The 20,594-nt window shown below is 39.8% G+C and overlaps 1 protein-coding gene across 1 annotated transcript; it reads left to right on the top strand.

Moving 5' to 3' along the window:
• The first annotated feature begins 1,518 nt into the window (after positions 1-1,518).
• LOC132839884 (zinc finger protein 585A-like) lies at positions 1,519-18,306 on the top strand. The gene is made up of 10 exons (XM_060861112.1): positions 1,519-1,730; positions 2,412-2,466; positions 2,786-2,906; positions 3,001-3,117; positions 4,238-4,509; positions 4,655-4,722; positions 4,910-5,100; positions 10,871-12,252; positions 12,303-12,318; positions 15,957-18,306. Exons 2-10 carry the CDS (start codon positions 2,428-2,430, stop codon positions 17,498-17,500), a joined length of 3,750 nt encoding a protein of 1,249 aa, XP_060717095.1. The 5' UTR covers positions 1,519-1,730; positions 2,412-2,427; the 3' UTR covers positions 17,501-18,306.
• The last annotated feature ends 2,288 nt before the right edge of the window (positions 18,307-20,594 follow it).

Raw genomic sequence — 20,594 nt, 5'->3', positions numbered from 1 at the left:
CTCTGGAAAACTGTCCGTAGTGTGTGATTGCGTGAGTGAATGAGTGTGTGTGTGTGTGTCCTGTGATGGGTTGGCACACCGTCCAGGGTGTATCCTGCCTTGATGCCCGATGACGCCTGAGATGACCCGAGGCTCCCGGGTCGGGGCTCCCCGTGACCCGAGGTAGTTCGGATAAGCGGTAGAAGATGAATGAATGAATGAATATGTGTGTATATATATATATATATATATATATATATATATATATATATATATATATATATATATATATATATAATTCATGATTATGAAATTATAATTCATTATAATTTCTTGTCTCTCCTTATTGTTTAAGTGGTTGATGTTGATTTAGGATTTAGAAAGTAATTAATAAGTAAATAGACCAAATTAATAAGTAGACCAATCCTTTCTAGAGATAGTAATTATTACATTAATCAAATTAGACTGGTTGAAGATGTAATTTGTAGTTAGTAATTAACAACTATTTTAGAGTAAATTCCCAACTGTTATAATATCAGAGGTGAAACTGGAAGAACAGTATTTTATTTTATCAGGAAACAACACAAAAATGGTCAGAAAGCGCTTAAGAGCGAGACACACTTTCCTGACCGCTCTGCAAACAGTATCCTTACTAATATTTTCTGCATCCCCGATGTTCTACACAAAACTACAATTCACAAAGAAACGTAAGGCAACGCAAAGCATCTGCTCGGATGTAAGAGCACGGCCGCGATGGCTGATGTAAGGATGGATGAGATTATGGATCTAATTGGCTGTAAAGAAAAACGGTATCGCTCAAATAAAAATGCATAGGGATGTGACATAAATCCACTATAGGCTCAAAAAAATTAATACAGACTCTTCATCAACAGGATCGTCCATAAAAGGACACACCATTTCATTCATTTTACATTTACGGCATTTAGCAGACCCCCTTACCCCTTTATACAACTGAGCAATTGTGTCCACAAAAACCTTAGTGGACCTGGGATTTGAACCCCTGACCTTCTGAGCAGTAGTCCAACACCTTAACCACTGAGCTACCACATCCCACATTCGCTTTGCTGAGAAGTGCGTAACTGAAATGTGGGCAATGAATGAGGTGTTTAAACGTCGCTTCCTCTTTAAAAATGGGAAGCGACCGAAAGAAACTCTGGGTTTACTGAAGAAAACCTGCTCCCGACCAGGTTAGGTTCACAGAGTAAGTTACTATGGTAACTGACTCTGAGTATAAGTTACTTCTCTTTCAGAAACGGGCTTAACTTAACCTGCTTTCTCGGGGTTAACTTACCTCCCTTTCTGAAACGGAAAACCCAGTTTCCCTCATTTCAGGGTTAACTTACTCAGAGTTTTCACTTAACCTGCTTTCTGAAACAGGCCCATGGTTTATAACATAAAAACATATTATTATTTATAAAAAAACAAAAAACAAAAAAAAAACAGGCCGCTAGGCGGCGACAACTCGTTGCCCGTTTCTTTAATTACTTAACGGAATAACGTCAGCGAAGAAGAGAATTTTTTCCACTGGCGACGGCGACGCTGTGCATTTTTTTCGCCTCGGGAAAGTTGAGCTCCCTCGCTCTCTTTCTCTCCTCGCTAATCTTTAAACAATTTCGACCGAGTTTAAATATCACTGTGTTCATTTGATGTCGTTAAAAAAATAAAAAGCTCGTTATCGTGTTTGAGATCATTTAAAGCGACCCTCGCTTGGCTGAGCTACTCGGCTAACGGTGAGTGGCTGCGTCCCAAACCGACTTTATCTCTGTGCTCGTGCACTACTTAGGGCTGTGACCGTAACGGCGCATGCGCCCTTTCTAGTGCACTTGATATTCCGTGGGAAGCTGTTTGGGATTCAGCCATAGCGAGTCGCTGCAGTGCCGCTTCAGCTCGTTTCATTGTTCACTCGAATTGAGGCCCTTATTCATGTCATATGTTTAACTCATGATAATTAACGTCATTGTTGTTTTATTTCTTTATAAATAAGCAACGTACTGAGCTTATGAGTTACTGATTATATTTCTATTTGATTTCGGCTGCATTTTCAAACATAACTACACATTTTACAATAATTATATATTTATATATAATCCTTTATCACTAGGCAACAAGTTAAACAAATCCCCAGTCAGATGTCACACGTGAGGTGTTTGTGAGTTTGAGTCCCCACATCTGTAACGCCTTCTGTTTGCAATCACCGCAAAGCTGTTAGCTGTTAGCCTTTAGCTAACTATTAGCATGTTAGCTGCTGTTAGCTTTGGCTAATGCTAACACTAGAGTCTTTGCTGAATAAACACGAACTTCAATCAGAATAAAATTAGTTGTGTAGTTTCATCATTGATGGAGATTTGTTTTTTTGTTAACGTTTTCTGAAATACTTTAAATAAAACGAGGTGTTTGTACTGTTTCTACAGACGGTGGTCTCTTGCAATGCCTCGGACTCAGACTGCTGATCCTGTTCTCTCACAGGTACAACAAAGCCATGTGAAGCGTTTTTAGTCTAAATTAGTTTTACTTTTAAATGTCATGTTAACAAACCAAGTGTGCTTTGAAATCCATTAAAAAAACAAAACTACTTTATTTACACATATTTTTGCACTGTGCCCACGGAGATGGTCGTTCAGAAGAAACACACCAGGGTTCGATAAAACCGGACTAAGCACTGATTATGTAAAAGCACCCTGAGACCCCACGTGCTCACGTCACAAAGCAGACGAACACTGGAGAATCTCAATTAATTGACGTGTGCTTGGTAGACATTTAATTAGAGATTTTTTTTTGCCATCAGGTTGAAGATGTGCAGCCGCAGACTTGTTCAAGCGGAGAAACGTCAAACTCTGAAGCGCAAGGAAACCCCTCAGTCGAACAGGACGAACTTCTCGACGAGGAGTTTGGATCCGACGAGTCCGGTTGGTGCACAGAAACGTGGCCTCTGTAAACTTTGTTGTTCTCTCATTACATGTCTGACTGAGTGTGTGGGTTTTGCATCTGTGTGCATGTTAGGATACTGCTTCAAGGAGGAGAATCTAGAGCTGAACAGCGACGATCAGGGTAACGACTTCGACAGACTGAATATCATCTGCATCAAAGAGGAAGATCCTGAAGATGACGACTACCTCTGTAAGACAGCAGGACACATCGGCAGGCTCTCGGTCACACCACTTGTCACACCCCTGTATGCTCCTCATATGCTAAAAATAAACTGTTTAATGCAAGACACTGCAGGTCGCATTGTAAAACAGTGGGCTGGGATCTTAATAAAAAAATCATCTATGCAAACAACATTTCAGTTTAATAAATATGTAGGTTTAGATCAAAATGAAATAGAAAATAAAACTAAAAACCTAATCATATATTTTAGAAAGTAATCTCTTTATTTATGAACAAAATTCCATGTATTGTTTACAGAAATGTTTTTTTTTTTTATTATTTTTTATTATTCATTTATTTTGTATAATTTTTCAGCTGAAATGAAATGTCAAGTACAACTCCAAGCCACATCTTGATAATGTTCTCTGTAATATCCTGAATTCTTGTCTTTTAACAACTGATTTTGTTTTTGGTTCTGAATATAGAAAAAAAAGAAAGAAATGAGGAAATGTTTTTTTCTGAAAAATTTTATCAGTTTAGAAATTTTATGTAGTATCCTTGTAGGTGAGTTGACATAACTGAAAAAAGTTGTTCAGTCAAATATGATTACATTGAGTTGTAATGGATGCCATTTATTTACAAATTTAAAAAGAACGATGAGGCACAAATAGGAATTTTTTTTTTCTATCTGTAGTGTCTTGCTTTAAACGTATGGGTATGTGATAATCTACCTTTACATGCATAAATCTCTTGTAGCTTGGTAACGTATATATCTAAACACTGATAAAGTAACTGAATACAAAGTACTTGAACACAGATAAATGATTTCTAAACTACTACAACCCTGAAACCACTGACAGTGAAAAATGATTACTACATGAACACTAATGAACTACTGTATGGAAACAGATAAAACAACTAGCTCAACACAGAAGCTAATACTTATTTAAATGCACATAATCTACTCAAAGAAGGAAGAGCTATGAACTGATAAATGTTCTGGTTAGATAAGTAATCTACCTTAATAATAATACTCGAATAATAAGTGAATAAATTTTAAATAATTTGAATGCACAAATAACATTTGTAGTCAAAGTACACAATCATGCTTGACTTTTTCCTCCCATTTTGTTGCATTCTCTTCTTCCAGACTGCGAGGATTGCAAATGCTTTTTTGTGAACAAGTGCGAGGTTCACGGTCCTGCTCTTTTCATTCCTGACATTCCTGTTCCAATGGGCATCGCTGACCGTGCCAGACGAACCCTTCCTCTTGGTTTAGAGATTCGGAAGTCTGATGTTCCTGATGCAGGTCTGGGAGTGTTTAATAAGGGAGAGACTGTTCCGGTCGGAGCACACTTCGGTCCCTACCAGGGAGATCCGGTAGACAGAGAGGAAGCAATGAACAGCGGTTATTCTTGGGTGGTGAGTAATGTAATCACAAATGTGATTAATACACAATTACATTTAAACCAAACACGTATAAATCACAAGGACATCTTCATAATCTATTTACAAAAAAAAACATTTTCAGTGTATAGAACGTGACTGCATTTTTTTTTATTTTCAGATATACAAGGACAGGCAGCGTGAGGAATACGTTGATGCTACGAATGAGTTACATGCTAATTGGATGAGGTGAGGAATATGCTGCCGATTGCTTTGGAAGCATTTGGAGTTACTGATGTATGTAATTTAATCACCTGCCGCTAATTTAACCGTCACATTTGTCTAACTTCTTTCTTTCTCTCTTTCTTTCTTTCTCTCTTTCTTTCTTTCTTCCTTCCTTCCTTTTTTTGCTTTGTCTGTATTTATCATTTTTCAGGTATGTGAATTGTGCATGTACTGAGGAAGATCAGAACCTTATGGCATTTCAGTATCAAGGAGGGATTTTCTATCGTTGTTGTCAACCCATCAAACCAGGACAGGAGCTTCTAGTGGGCTACCAAGAGGAATACATCAAAGATCTCAGTCCTGCATTCGAATATCTCTGGAACAAAAAGTGTTCCGCAAATGGTTATGTACCAATATTTTTATATCATTATGCTAATTTAGACAAAGATTTAGGCTTCTGCAGCCACTTTATGCTTCTGCAGACAGATTAAGGTAGTAAGACCTGACCTAGTAATAAGACACGGGTAGTGATGTGAATGCCTTTAATACATAGAAAGCACAGAGGTATACAGATTATACAGGAAAACATATTGGCAATCTTCACAGGCTGTATCCATTCTGGGGCAACTTGGTTAAGATTCTCTCAATTTATAACTGCTTAATAATATCGAGGTGCTCTACTGTACACTACCCAAGTAGAACTATGTCATTGGTTAATCCAGGGTGTTCCCTTGTTAGTGAGACCACAGGCTAATCATTATTTGTTCAGAACTTGTGGTGCTAGATATGTATTGACTGGACTTTTTGAGCTGGCTGCTGCTTTTCAGGGCTTAAACTGAAATTGTTTGCTTTCCCTGGGATAGAAGTAATTGCTCATTCATGTTGTTCATCTAGAGACGATTTCCCCTTGGCCTTTGTTACCAACCGGATCAAGCTCTCTCTGAGGGATTGATCAGGGGCTATGAGGGCATTGGGAAGATGAGGGCACATATAGGTTGTTGACACTGGAGGAAAGGTTAGGAACTAAAGTTAAATAGTTTTTAAATAATACTGGCCTTAATCAGTCATCCACAATTTCTCTCAAAACTGTTAAACATCTGAATACGCTGCACAGATAAGTGTATCAGAAACAATAATTCTGTTTTACCCCACCTAACTTCAAGGGGTGGTATTTGACACTTGGATACCTTGTTGTGCACATAGGTAGTGATCGTCAACATAAAGGTACTTGGTTACAATTTCTACAAAATTAAATGGCGTAAATAAAGTCAAGTATCTTTTTATTTTAGTACACATCAGGCATTTTGGAGCTGTGTGTGTCTACAGTCAGAGTTTTAGGTTATCCTGCCAGTCTAAAACTGGTGTTTCATCGGTCTTCAGTTGACTACATGTTAATGGGCAAATCTACGCTACACTTATTTTGCAGTTGTGGGTAGAGGATTGAGTCCTTTTTTTTTATTGCGCCTTAAGGGTACCATGGCATATAAAAAGGCCAGAATGTGGTGGAGAGGGTTTGTCTTTGTAATTGCATAATAACAATCAGGTCAACTTGTTTCGGGTGAGTTTGCTCTTCACTGACCTGCATTTATGGGTGGTAGTTACCTGTCTTCCTACATACACAATAAGCAAGGTTAGCCTTGATGCCTCGCAGTAAATCCTTCTGGCAGATTCCAAATATATTTAATTGTCTGTTTGAAAATGGTGTTGTCTGCAGCTTGACTGACAATTATTAATGGTGATGTATTCTATAACATATCCTTTTTGCCTATTTTGTAGTCATATACAAACCTTGACAGTCTCCACTTTGACCTTGGAGCAGAACAACGAAAACATCTTTCTTTGATGCATCTTAGCTTACGTTATCTGCATCCAATGGACAAAGCCGCAATTTCCTTTGCTCTCAATTGTGAATGAAGAATTAAATGAATAAGACGAAGCAAGTGTTAATCAGGGCTGCTTGGCTATACGAGATTTCTAGTATCTCTGCTGCTGTTCACCACAGACCGCATGCACACAGTTGTTATAATTTCATTTGAATTTTATAATAAGCTTAGTTACAGCTAAACGCTTACTACATTTGTTGACAGTACCAACTTCAGTTTTGAACTAGTTAAAGGTTACTTAAGCACCCCAAGATTTTTTTTTAAATGCTCAGGCTATATAATATTTTTTCCACTAAAAAATGTACATGACTTAATTTTGACCTGCCCTGTCCCCTTCTTTTACCCATCCAGGCATATAGTGTTCAAGGGCTTACCATAGGATGATAACATATAACACATAGTCTCTAAAGCCTAATTCTTACAATGTGCATTAATGCCAGAAGATTACTCCACATCTCTCTTAAGGCAGATGGGTGGCTTAACACCAGATATGGGTTATCTAAAACCTGTTAGAGCTTCACAGAAAGAGCTCACAAACAATGTCAGAATTTGTCCAACAGGGGATTGAAGCTGCTCCTGTATCAAAACAGGAAAGGCCCTGTATTTCCTGCACGATTGACTTAAAATTAACTGTTGATATCCTGCACCCCTTGGAGCCATTCATGAAAGACAACGGTTGCTGATGGGAAGTTTATAGACAAAGCATTGCTTGAAGACATGCTTAAAGATCCTGTGGTATAAATGGCAGAACCGTCCATTTTTGTCAGAAAAGCACAATGGTCTACTTGCACAAATGCATATGCCTTTATTTTCATTAACCGTTCATTCCCTTTCATTAACTACATTTTAGTTGTAGCTCAGCTGGACTGTCATCAGTGGCTCTGTGCAACATGTACAGTTCCCTCTGGGATTGAGTTTTGACATTGTGACCTAACTTTTGACATAAATAAACTAACATCAATTTCTCTATAGCAATGAGCGTAGGCAAACTGCCTTATCACCTATGGGAACTGCCCTATTGCCTCTGGTAGGCAGATGTATAAGGGTACTACCATATTTATAAGATGGGCCTTCATCTATGATCAAGCTGTCTAGAACGTGTCGGCCTTCCCCATGCACATATCAAGGAAGGTGATAGTTTCATGGTAAACAGAGGAGATAACTAATATTGGAGTTTGCCATGCAGTACATCATGGTGAATTAAGTTTGCGCCACTGTGTGGCAGACATTATTACGGTTTACTATCTTTACTATTACGGTTTACTATCTTGGGTTCCTTGTTTTGCACCCCTGCTTGGACTGTGAACCTCACTTACAGCAAAAGGCCCTGCAAAGGTGGCTGGAAACAATGCAGCCTTGGCAGTCAGTCATATACCAAAGATAGGAACATATACTTAAACCAAGAAGGTCATTTGCTTTAACTTTCAGGAAGCAGGGTTTACTTTCAGAAAGGAGAGGTCCTCAAGACTTTCTTAACCGTATTTGTTGTTTAGCTTTCTGTAAATTATTCGTTCACATAAATTCTTGCAGTAACACTCACTAGACAGTTAATTTACTGGGGTTGATAGGCGAGTATGCACCTCCATGAATAAGGCACATCCTGTTTGGTCTCTAGATTCCTGGCTATAGACGGTTGCGGAATAGGTGGGATTCAGACTTTCTAATCACTCTTTAGCCTCTGGGGAGTGATTTACCCAACAGGTAAGCACAATAGGGCAGCTTCTGTGACCATGGAGGAGTCAGGTATGGGATGTCCCCTTGTGTTGGTATCTTAATCCCACACCATACAGACAGAATGTTACTGTCTGTCTAAATACTCATATAAGTTGAGTATTATTATAGTCAGCATTTTTTGGCTTACAGTCCCCTCGACAGAGGGGTGGGAGGACTGCTTGCCTTGGCCATAAAGACTGCTCTGCATGCTCTGACAACCAGATGGTTTCAGAGTAACTTCGCGACCAAACTCACTATTCCAATTTTGGGCCTTGATTATTTGGAAATTGACTTTGTAGTATGCAACAACAGTCAATCTGTAGACTATTCCCAACCCTACAGCCTAAGAGCACAGTACCATTGTGATTGGAAACTCCACAAGGTGAGTTTCATCTTTATGGACTCTATGGACTTTTTCCAGGAGGTTTGTGCTTCAGCTACTTTTACATTTTTACCTCTACAGACGTCCTAAAAGGTACCCAAATGGGGTGAGTGCAGTGAACGGCTCTCCAGTCAGATGGTGAGTCAGTTCCTTGTAATATGTTGCCATACTGTAGGTTATCCTGCTGATAAAACACCACTCAGCATTGTTAGGAGGGGTGATGTGGACTCTTGAACTCCAGATACCCACAAATGTTTCCAGTCTTTTAGAACCTAAGCCAAACTCAGGGAGAAGGTTCCATTGGGAATGCCAGTCATTACCGGAGGCATTTTATAGTGTCATATGGTAGCCACAAGACTTGCAAATTAGATGGTATCAAGGTAATCAAACATTCCTGGAGGTTATCCAGAGTGCATAGTCAGTGAATACATATGTACCTGAATTGTTTCGCAGTCTTTGAAAGGTAGCAGGTTTACTGTTAAGGCCAAATACCACAACTTGATATACTTTAAGTGTGAATCTGGAGTGAAAAATGCAGTCTCTAGGAAATAGAATTTGTTAATAAGTTTAAAAAAAATTCTTGCATAGTCATGTAATGAGCAGATCCAATAAATATAATTGCAGTCATCAATCTGCTGTAATGGAAATTAGTCCAAAAATGGAATTTTTTTTTAATGAATATCTCACTGAAGGTCCAAAAATCGGTCCTGCCAGACAGAGCCCAAGAGCCAGACAGATCTAGGATCTATAGCAAAGACCACTGTGGCATGAACAGAACTGGCCTACGCTGTAAACTATGTGCATACAGATGGGTGATAAAGGCAAAAAGCATAATTTACATAGTAAAGTTGTGGCACCCGTGAGCCATAACACCGTCAGTGTTCTTTGAAGTCTGTAACGTTACTGAACAGAGGGAACACTCTTGTTCGTAAAGACATTCTCTCAGTTGGTCTTTTGATGGTGGTCGGGAGAACTGTCTAACAATCATACACAAGTATTCAACTGGTTTGAGATCTAAGAATGGTTTGATAACCACCTTGCCACTCAGTGAGCCCTAGTTGCCTGTGGATGGGACAGGGACATCCTGGAAGAAACCACTCCATTCGGGATAGAATCATCATCAGTCAGATGAATTTGTATTGAATTGGGAACAACTGGATCCTAAATCAAACCAGCAAAATGTGTCCATGGGAAAAAACAAACAAAAAAACATCTAGTTCATTTTTTTTGTCACTTCTTTTGGTACTGACCTGTTTCAGATGTTACTGCTCTACTTCCTTTCATTGAGGGCCAAGTAGTCAGGTACACTGTGCTGGTGTATAGCTAATCTGTTTAAAGCATTGACAATATTGGTCCTGGGACCTTTACCATTCCTACCATGGCTTTTGGTGTTATACTCTCTTTGGTTGACCCTTTGAGCAAGCAATATGTAGGCCTCTACTTAAGTCTGTCTTTCTACTGATGATTCCTTTATCCTACTTTCTGGTTAGAATTCATGCACTGCTGATAACCTACAGTGCTTGTTGTAGAATGTGGCTGGTTCTGGGGTTGTGCTTCCCAAATTGGCATTACATCCTAAGATCTTATTGCACACTTAATATGCACATTGTTACCTTTCTTTTATAGTCCAAATGGCACTCAGTGCATGGGATTTGGTGGTTCATAGATTGATTTGGCTTTGTGAATGTACCTGAATGAAAGGCCTCCGCAGATGAAATAGCATTTTGCTCTGATCATGCTTATCCAATGATAACAGGTACCAGTGTCTTGTCACTTTAGCTGGGACATTTCTGTGTACTGAGAATCCCATGGGGGATGCTCGGGTTTAGATCCGGTCTATATTGGTGAAGCTGCTACCAGAGGCTGCGGTCTTAACTTCTTGTAAGTTTAGCCCCATTTCTAATAGCATATTTGTACTCGTATTTGTTAATCATGTGCCATAGTGCTTCTAGTGGTATGTCAAGATTAATATGTTATGAAGTTGTGCCTTGGATGTGATGGTTTATTGTTATTGGTTGTGTTAAATTACACGGCTTGGTTGGCTTCCACTACTGATAGTAGTAATAAACATTATTGTTGTTTTTGAAGCAGTTTATAAAAAATATATATATATATATTTCCTAAAAAAAATTTAAAAAGTAAAATTTTAAAAACATTGCATTTGAAGTTCTCTGTTTTTTTTGTCCTGCTCCAGAAATGAATGGCATCCTGTTGCAAGCCTTCTCCTGCTCCTTGTGTGCACTTTCCTATACATCTTTATTTCACTTCCACAAACATATCAAGAGATGCCACTATGAGGAGTATTTGAGACTGATGAATTCAGGAGAGATTACCTATGAAAAATTTAATCTGATGACTACCAACAGCTCCAGTAGTCAACAAACTGGAACTGACTCCTCCAGTTCTTTGTGCATTACAGCCTCTAACAGTGAAATGCAAATAAAAACTCACCACTGCTCAGACTGTGGTGAGAGTTTTATTCAAAAGAGTGATCTTGAACTTCACAAGCACATTCACACGGGAAAGAAGATAAAGTCATATCAGTGCTCACATTGTGGGAGGAGTTTTACACAAGTGAGTCATCTCCGAGCACACAAGCGCATTCACACAGGAGAGAGGCCATATCGCTGCTCAGAGTGTGGAAAGAGTTTTATTCAAAGGAGTAATCTCCGAACACACCTGCGCATTCACACAGGAGAGAAGCCATATCGCTGCTCAGAGTGTGGGAGGGGTTTTACTCACCAGAGTAATCTTAACACACACCAGCGTATTCACACAGGAGAGAGACCGTTTCACTGTTTGTTGTGTGGAAAAACCTTTGCACAGCAGAGTGCTCTCCGGCTACACCAGCGTGTTCACACAGGAGAGAAGCCGTATCGCTGCTCAGAGTGTGGAAAGAGGTTTGTTCAACTGGCAGGTTTGCAGAAACACCAATCTATTCACAAAAGAGAGAGGCCATATCACTGCTTACAGTGTGGGATTAGTTTTACTCATCGCACTCATCTCCAAGAACACGAGCGCATTCACATAGGTGAGAGGCCGTATCACTGCGCACAATGTGGGAAGAGTTTTTCCCATCAGCGTAATTTGCATCAACACGAACTCATTCACACGAAAGAGAAGCTGTATCACTGCACGCAGTGTGGCAAGAGCTTTTCTTTCCAGCATAGATTGCAACGACACCTTCGTATTCACACAGGAGAGAGGCCATATCAGTGCTTACAGTGTGGGAAGAGTTTTTCTTCCCAGCATAAATTGCAAGTACACCAGCGTGTTCACACCGGAGAGAAGCCATATTCCTGTTCACAGTGTGGGAAGAATTTTACTAGTGCCAGTAGTCTCAAAATACACCAGCGCATTCACACAGGAGAGAAGCCGTATCATTGCTCACAGTGCGGGAAGAGTTTTACTTGCCGGACTAATCTCCGGCAACACCAGCGCATTCACACCGGGGAGAAACCCTATGACTGCTCAAAATGTGGGAAGAGTTTTACTTGCAAGTCTAATCTCCGACAACACCAGCGTGTTCACACAAAAGAGAGAAGCCGTACATTGAAGACACAAGAGCAAGAAACCTGATTATCATGACTACTAATCTCAGGTTAACTTGTTTCCTTGTTGGGCAGCGTGGCGACATGGCAGGTACTGTTGGTACCTGCACCAGGGTCCAGTAGGGTAGAGTTTGACATGTTCTCTCTGTTTTTGCAAGGACTTCCCCCCCACCTTTCAGACATACCAGTAGATGGATACTCTAAAATGCCCTGTGTGTGAATAAATGCATGAGTGTGTGATTTCTTCTGTTGTTTGATTTCCTGTTTAGGGTATATTCCCATTGTTCCTTGGATAGGCTCGGGATACAACCTGATGAGGAAATAGCTGTTATATAGTACTGAGATGAAAATGAAAATGTTCTGCAATTTATGTAGCTAATGGTCTTGTATACTTGTTGAGCGCATGTGCTGAATGTTATATTGCATTCTTATGTTTTCTTTGTCTTAGATAGTAGCGTAAATAGAGTGCTAAATTATATAAAGAACATTTTCATTGTAAATTATGTTCCATGAAATGGTTTTCAAACATTTTTTCTTTAACATTCTGTATCGTATCCGCTTATTTTAATACTAACATGAATAGCATTATATATGTTTATTTTATAATTTCATCAAACATTGAACTCAAGCTCTAGCGTAAAAAAGCATTCTTACTGAGGACAGATGTAGTACCAAACAGCAGTATTTCTTTTCATAGCATATAGGTTATGGACGATTCTGTTCATGTGATGTTAGATATATCTTCTGTAGCTGTGTTTGCAGATTACAAGAAGACAGAAATGTAGCAGGCCTAACCTTGTGGGAAACCATAGGTTTTAGGCACTGGATAATTCCAAATGATTAAAACAATGGTAACAGTCTGTTTAAACGAGCATGTTTTCAAGCCTGTCTATTAAAATATCATGATTAAAATGGTGTCAAATGCTGTACTCAAGTCCAATAGTACCAACACATATACTCACACGCCAAGACATGCAGGTGGTAATTTGCGACATTATCTAGTACTGATTCTGTATTAAGATACCAGAACCACATCTCCAAGATTTCTGTGTAGAAAAGATATGTTGGAGATTTAATGGAAACAATCCAAAGAGATCCAGAATCTACTTCGTAAGTAGAGTCCTTGCAGCAGCTAGCATGGGGACCTGACATGAGCTAAATTAATCATTGACTCAAGTAACATGTACACATGGTTGGTCTACAGGAGGATAGCATCAAGCTCTAGAGCTTATTCTACACAATGTCATTGTCGGGCATTATGTAGTGAGGTAGATAGTGTAGGTTAGCTCTACTGAGCTGTGTCCGGCTAAATCAGATCCAGTAATAATGTATCCATAAGTTAAAATAAGTACTAAAGAAACCACGGGTCATAAAATCCAGAGCAGTCTTACATACACAAAAAACGTTTTAAGGTCAAATGGAAGATAAATATAAATGATAATCTAAACAAACCTACAAAGATTGAAGCATTGGAATTAACACTATTCTTAAACTGACTAATTAATGCTAGGCTATGACATTTTTATTTTTCTGTATCCCTCAACTTGCTGATGAGGGGCAATAATAATAAAAAAGGACTTCATTTTGCATATTCTATATGATGGAGCTTGGAGTTATGCTGGCAATTCATAGTTGCATTTTAAAAAGTGTGTAATTGGAATATCCACAAGCTGTTTCAAGTCCTGCTGATTCAGCACCCTGGCAGTATTCCAACCATACTAACTACAAGAGGTGGTGACAATCACCCAGAGACCTTCTTGTGTGCCAGTGATGTATGACACAGCATATGCAATAATATGGCTGTCATGCAGTCATCTTTCATCCCCTTCTTGCCTTGTATACATCAGACTAAATGTACACAATATGGAGCTGTCTGCTTAGCAGCTTGGGACCATGGATGGAGCCACTTATCGTCTCCTATCTTCTCTTCTGTCGCAGTGAGTGTATATTTCATATATTTCTAGATTCTTTCTTTCTATTTTTGAATTTATTGTCATTGCTAGCCTTATTGGCATCACTCACTGCACAGTTCACAAGTCAGTTTTGCAAACTGTTTTGTGCCATTGCTAAGTAGTGGCACTTCTTTCTCTTGCCAGGTTCTCACCTTGGCTCCGTCTCCTCTGAGCATTTTACATACTCTCTCATTTGGCTAGGGTACTTGAGTAGGGCACCCCTGTCAACCCCTCACACATTTGCCCTGAGCCTACTAGTTGGAGAAAACTGGGTGAAGTCAGGTTAACTTCATTCTCCTCTCATCTCTCCAGTTTCTCCTTCAGTGTTATCTGCTCAGAGTTTTTTTCCACACCCTACTCTGCACTGTCTAACTGACTGATGAGCTCGGATAATCACTGTTTGATAGGGTACGCCTATACTGCATGTACCTCAGAGGTTACCTCTATCCCCTAACACATACCTCAGGGGTTACCTCTGTTTACCCCTCATTCTGCCCTATGGGTTACTCTGTTTTGCAGTGCAGAGTTCTATTATCTCTGTGGTAGCTGACCTGTTTGCCAGGTTTGCTCTTTTGACCTGCTGCTAAAGAAGCCCTGGAAAGGAGAGCACAGCTTTTAGAATCATGAAAGCATCAAATAGTCTGGCTACAGGGTACATTTAGGCCGGGCAATGCCGTTCCGTGTTCCAGCATCCACAAAAATTCCATTGACCTTGTGTATGCCCGAGGTGGGCAGGACCATGCCTGCACCCTCAACCACCCTGGCAAGGAATGGCAGTTGCTTATTCTGCAGTGACAACGTCAGCTCAGTTTGTCCAGATGTGTTGCAGTACAATTCTGGAGTTTGTACAGTTTAAAGTAAATTTTTCTACACAATATAGTTTGTTCATAAGAAACAAAACGGTATCCACCCAATTGTATGAGGATGTCAGGATCAATGAAGCACAACGGGTTATTATGTGATTCCTTTAACAGAAAAGAGATTTTGTCTCTGTGAAGGTATAGCAGAGCACTGATTTTCTGTCCAATTCTTTAGAGTTCTTTAGAGGTTTCACTAAAATATTAAAATAAAGTACTGTCTTAAAGTCTATCAGGTTTGCTGGCTGCCCAATGAATGGATGCTGGGAGAGGAGTGAAGGTGTCAGGTTATATAAACTAAAATCGATTGTTTGGTAACATTGTACCAGGATTTCATTGGTACGGCACTTTTCAGATGATTGAGTATGCCTACGTCTTGGTTGGACTGGACCTTTAGCAACCTGTTGGGTGGCCTGTCCACAGTAGAGGCCTAAAGACTAATAATCTTGCTTTAGACGGGACTGATGTACATTGATTGTTAGCCTGATATGAGCGATTTTCTTATTACTTTAAATGCTGGCAAGAATAGGATGGAGACTGAGTTGTTGATTTGTCAAGAAATTTCTATGGGCATATTGCTCAGGTGATAAGTATGTCTAGCATACTTTGGACCTAGCACCTTTGTAATCATGTCTTTTCTAAAAGTCTGATAAAATGCAGTGAATTATACAAGTTGCTTCTAGCAGCCATGTGAAAATTAGGATAACTGTTCATATGACTGCAGTGTAGTGTATAAGTGATAAAGGCTTGGAAACTGTATACTTTATATAAAGCCTGGCTGGCAGTCTGGTTTACTACAGCAGTGAGAATAAAGTCTTTTAAAATTGTTGTGCTAGAAGTCCATAATAAATATTGTTCACTAATTTTTTTTTTTTTTGCTTTCCATTTAAAGTTGTGCTTTTTTTTTTGTCTTGCTCCAGAGGTGAATGGCATCCTGTCACACCCCTTCTCCTGCTCCTTGTGTGCACTTTCCTATACAGCTTTATTTCACTTCCACAAACACATCAAGAGATGCCACTATGATGAATATGGGAGACTGATGAATTCAGGGGCATTTGCATATGGGATATTAAATCTGATGCCTACCAACAGTTCCAGTAGTCATCAAATTGGAGAGGACTCCTCTAGTACATTGTGCGTTACAGCCTCTAACAGTAAAATGCAGATTGAAACTTACCACTGCTCAGAATGTGGAGAGAGTTTTATTCATCAAAGTGATCTTAAACTACACCAGCTCATTCACACAGGAAAGAAGATAAAGTTGTATCAGTGCTCATACTGTGGGAAGAGTTTTACTCAAGCAAGTTATCTGAGACGACACCAGCGTATGCACACGGGAGAGCGGCCGTATCATTGCTCACACTGTGGAAAGAGTTTTGCTCAACAGGGTAATTTCCGAACCCACCTACGCATTCACACAGGAGAGAAGCCATATCAGTGCTCACAGTGTGGTAGGGGATTTACCCGACAAAATGCTCTCCAGCTCCACCAGCGCATTCACACTGGAGAGAGACCGTATCAGTGCACAGAGTGTGGAAAAACTTTCATTCAAAAGATTAATCTCCAAATACACCAGCGCATCCATACTGGAGAGAAGCCATATCACTGCTCAGAGTGTGGAAGGGGTTTCACTCACCCAACGTCTCTCCAGGACCACCAGCGCATTCACACAGGGGAAAAGCCATATCAATGTTCACAGTGTGGGAAGAGGTTTTCACAACAGAGTACTCTCCACATACACCAGCACGTTCACACACGAGATAAGCCGTATAAATGCACACAATGTAAGAAGAGTTTCACTCACCAGAGTCTTCTCCAACAACATCTGAGCTTTCACACAGGGGAGAAGCTCTATCATTGCTCCCAATGTGGCAAGAGTTTTGCTTACCAGCGTACGTTCCGACGACACCAGCGCGTTCACACAGGACAGAAGCCGTATTGCTGCTCACAGTGTGGGAAGAGCTTTACTGAAATGGGAAATTTCCAAAAACACCAGCGCATTCACACTGGAGAAAAGCCGTACCAATGCTCAGAGTGTGGAAAGAGGTTTGCTCAGCTGGGAGGCTTCCAAAGACATCAACGCATTCACACAGGAGAGAAGCCATATCGGTGCTCAGAATGTGGAATGAGTTTTGCTTATCAAAGTACCCTGCAACGACACCAGAGCGTTCACACCGGAGAGAAGCTGTATTCCTGTTCGCAGTGTGGGAAGAGTTTTAATTATCTAGAAGGTTTCCAAATTCATCAGCGCATTCACACAGGAGAGAAGCCTTACCAATGCACACAGTGTGGGAAGAGTTTTACTTGCAAGTCTAATCTCCGTCAACACCAGCGCATTCATACAGGAGAGAAACCCTATCAATGCTCACAGTGTGGGAAGAGTTTTACTTGCAGGTCTAACCTCCGACAACACCAGCGCATTCACACAAAAGAGGAAAGCGTGACACAAAATGCAAGAACTTAGTACAGAGAAAGAGCATCCTTTCAGATGACCTTGCTTCATCATCAGGTAGCATGGTACTGTACCATGTAGTGTTGGTACCTCAGCTCCAGGGTCAGAGAAATGAAGAGTTTGATGTGTTCTCTCTCTGTCCTCCATCCCCCTAGACATGCCAGTAGATACTCTAAATTGCCATAGATGTGAATATGTAAGAGCGTGTGATGCCTTGTGTTGGATTGGTGTCACATTTATGGTGTATTTCTCATCTTGGTCCATGTGTTATTGGAATAGGCCACTGTTCTGGATAAAGCTGTTAATGAAGAATGAGATGAAATGAAAATGTTTTGCATGTTATGTAGCAAATGTTATCGTATTCTTGTTGAACGCATGAACTGAATAGTATATTGCATTCATGTTTTATTTGTTTTGAAACTAAAATAATGGCTTAAATTGTGTGCTGTAAAAAAAAAAAATCTATACAGAACATTTTAACAGCAAATCATGTTTCATGAAATGGTAGTTCTACTTTTAAATCATCCTGTTTTTTGTCCCTTTATTTTAATACTAACATGAACAGCATTATATATAATGTATATTATTTAAATAAAAAAAGGCACCAGAATCTAGAGTCAACCTTAACTTGGAACTTAATACACAACATTATTTCTTTTTTTTATTCACTAAAATTGTATTTGTACAGTGCTGTCAGCAGTAGACACTGGCCTTGGAAATAGAAGCCCTGGGATGCAGCAGTTTTTAGTAGGTAAGTTTCCATGAGGTCCAGGTACAATTTTCCACAGCAACAGGAGGTTAGCCATGAATATAAATAGCTTTTCAACCAAGAAACAACAACCAAGATATTGAGCATCTGTATTAGTGGGAAAGTCTAGAGGGTGAGAAGAGCCACTGCAAGGATATTCAATTCAATTCAATTACAATTATTCAATTCAATTAAAATTTATTTGTATAGCGCTTTTTACAATGGACATTGTCTCAAAGCAGCTATAAATAACATAAACATAGAACAGAAGGTTAATATAAAGAATAATATAAAGATTAATAGAATACAAAATTCAAGATTAATATTAGATATATTTAGTTCACAATGTGTATGTATTTACTCAATGAGTAAGTCTGAGGTGACTCAGGAAGCAGTGGCGAGGAAAAACTCCCTTAGATGGTAAAGGAAGGAACCTTGAGAGGAACCAGACTCAAAGGGGAACCTCATCCTCATATGGGTGACACTGGAGGGTGTGATTATAAATATACAGTCTGACAAATGTTGTATTGGTGCAAAAGATCACATGGAGTTCAGATCTCCTCTTAGTATCACAGAGTCTAACTGGAGCTGGTAGATCTCTAGATGCCTCAGGATTCTCAGAGTCGGCCTCGTCTCAGTGGAGGTCCAAAATCTTCATCACATGGAAGACTATCGGAGCTGGTACAGTTTCTGGATGCCTCGGGATGGGTAGAAAGAGAGAAGTGGTGGAGAGGGATTAACATATCTGCTGTTTATAATATTTGCAAGTCAGATGAAATAGAGCATAATATTATGGGATGTATTATGTGTACGCCTGACTAAAGAGATAAGTTTTAATCTACATTTAAACTGGGAAAGTGTGTCTGAGCCCCGAACACTATCAGGAAGACTATTCCAAAGCTTGGGAGCTAAATAAGAAAACACTCTACCGCCTTTAGTAGCCTTAGATATTCTGGGAACTACCAGAATTCCTGAGTTTTGTGATCTCAGAGAGCGTGAAGGATTGTAGCGTGTTAGAAGACTAGTTAGATACGTGGGGGCTAAACCATTAAGAGCCTTGTGTGTAAGTAGCAGTAGTTTGTAATCAATTCTAAACTTAACAGGTAGCCAGTGTAGAGATGATAAAATTGGGGTTATATGATCATGGCTATGGGATATGGCTTTACATTGGGCAGCCACATTGAAAACACAACTAAGCATGAGGGGCAGACATGTCATGAGGCCAGTTTTACAATTGTACATTGCCATCCTGCCAACCTACCATAAACCGGACCAAATGTTTGAGAGGGAGGTCAGTAGTGTTAAACAGGAGCAATCTGTGTTCTGGAGCAATGTTATCATAAATAAAAGTATTACATAAGTATATGGACAGGTACCAGTGCTATGCCTTCATAGCTGAAACCACATATGTCACTCATCGTATACAAAAAAGAGAACATTTTTGAAAGAAAATATTTTGACTAAATTCCCTTTGCTTTAAAACTTCTTTATAGTGCCTTAAACGCCCTCTTAACCGTCCCAGCCCTTGAGGCCCTAAAAGACAAAACCAGAGTGTGGTTTCTTAAGGCTCCACACGAGTTGTCCTTTTGTCCAGGTTTTTCTTAATGATTAGCTTTGTTTCCAGACTTGGAATCACATCTGGAATATACCTGGCTACAGCACTTCATATGCTGAGACTGTCAGCGATGTGCGACAAGCATTTGTAGATGGCATGTGACACGGAGTCAAGCCATGATTGAACTAGGACCTGCCTGAATCTCAAATGAAAGCTGTCAAGTACTTACACCATGACAAACCACACCGTGCTGTCACGTGGAAACCTTGATGCTTTCAGAGATAGTTTAGAGCTTGACATTGGTGCATGTGAGCTGGAGCAGAAGGGGCAGGACTAGACCCCTCCTTAGACACTGCTGAGACTGTAAGTTAAAGGCCATTATCAGCCTGCAAGACCTCCCTTATCAGCAGCAAATGTCTGTACACATCATCTGAATGAATGAGTGCAGCTCATATGCTTTCCTGATTTAAAGGAAAATCCTACTAAATGGCAGAAACCTGTAGAAGGTCAATTGTTACGAGAGCTCTCAGGCTTAAATTCTATGCTGGAAGTTTCTTGAATTCCAAATATCAAGCATCAGAACACCAGTCCCAGTATTAGTGTGATTAGTGAGGGTGCACTTTGGACAGGCATAGTCATGCTGAGTGCCAAGCTGTTAAGTGCCATACCTGAGTTCTTAATCTTATACACAGGTGTTAAATCCAGGCCCTCACAGTCTCTGTGTCTGTGTGGCTAAAATACTTCTGCTTTTAGGCTTTGCAATGTTTTGTCAGTGTTACAGCCTGTCTATGATTACATGGTTT

The sequence above is a fragment of the Tachysurus vachellii genome, chromosome 24 (assembly GCF_030014155.1).
Source record: "Tachysurus vachellii isolate PV-2020 chromosome 24, HZAU_Pvac_v1, whole genome shotgun sequence".
Classification (NCBI taxonomy): Eukaryota; Metazoa; Chordata; class Actinopteri; order Siluriformes; family Bagridae; genus Tachysurus; species Tachysurus vachellii.
The sequence above is the reverse complement of the archived record's forward strand: the minus strand, read 5'-3'. Positions and strand labels throughout refer to the sequence as shown.

Excerpts from the sequence above, each read along its gene's own strand:
- LOC132839884 (XM_060861112.1), top strand. The coding sequence starts at position 2,428 with ATGCCTCGGACTCAGACTGCTGATCCTGTTCTCTCACAG. Across the intron at positions 3,118-4,237 it reads TGAAGATGACGACTACCTCT|ACTGCGAGGATTGCAAATGC; the intron begins GTAAGACAGCAG and ends CTCTTCTTCCAG. Across the intron at positions 5,101-10,870 it reads CAAAAAGTGTTCCGCAAATG|AAATGAATGGCATCCTGTTG; the intron begins GTTATGTACCAA and ends GTCCTGCTCCAG.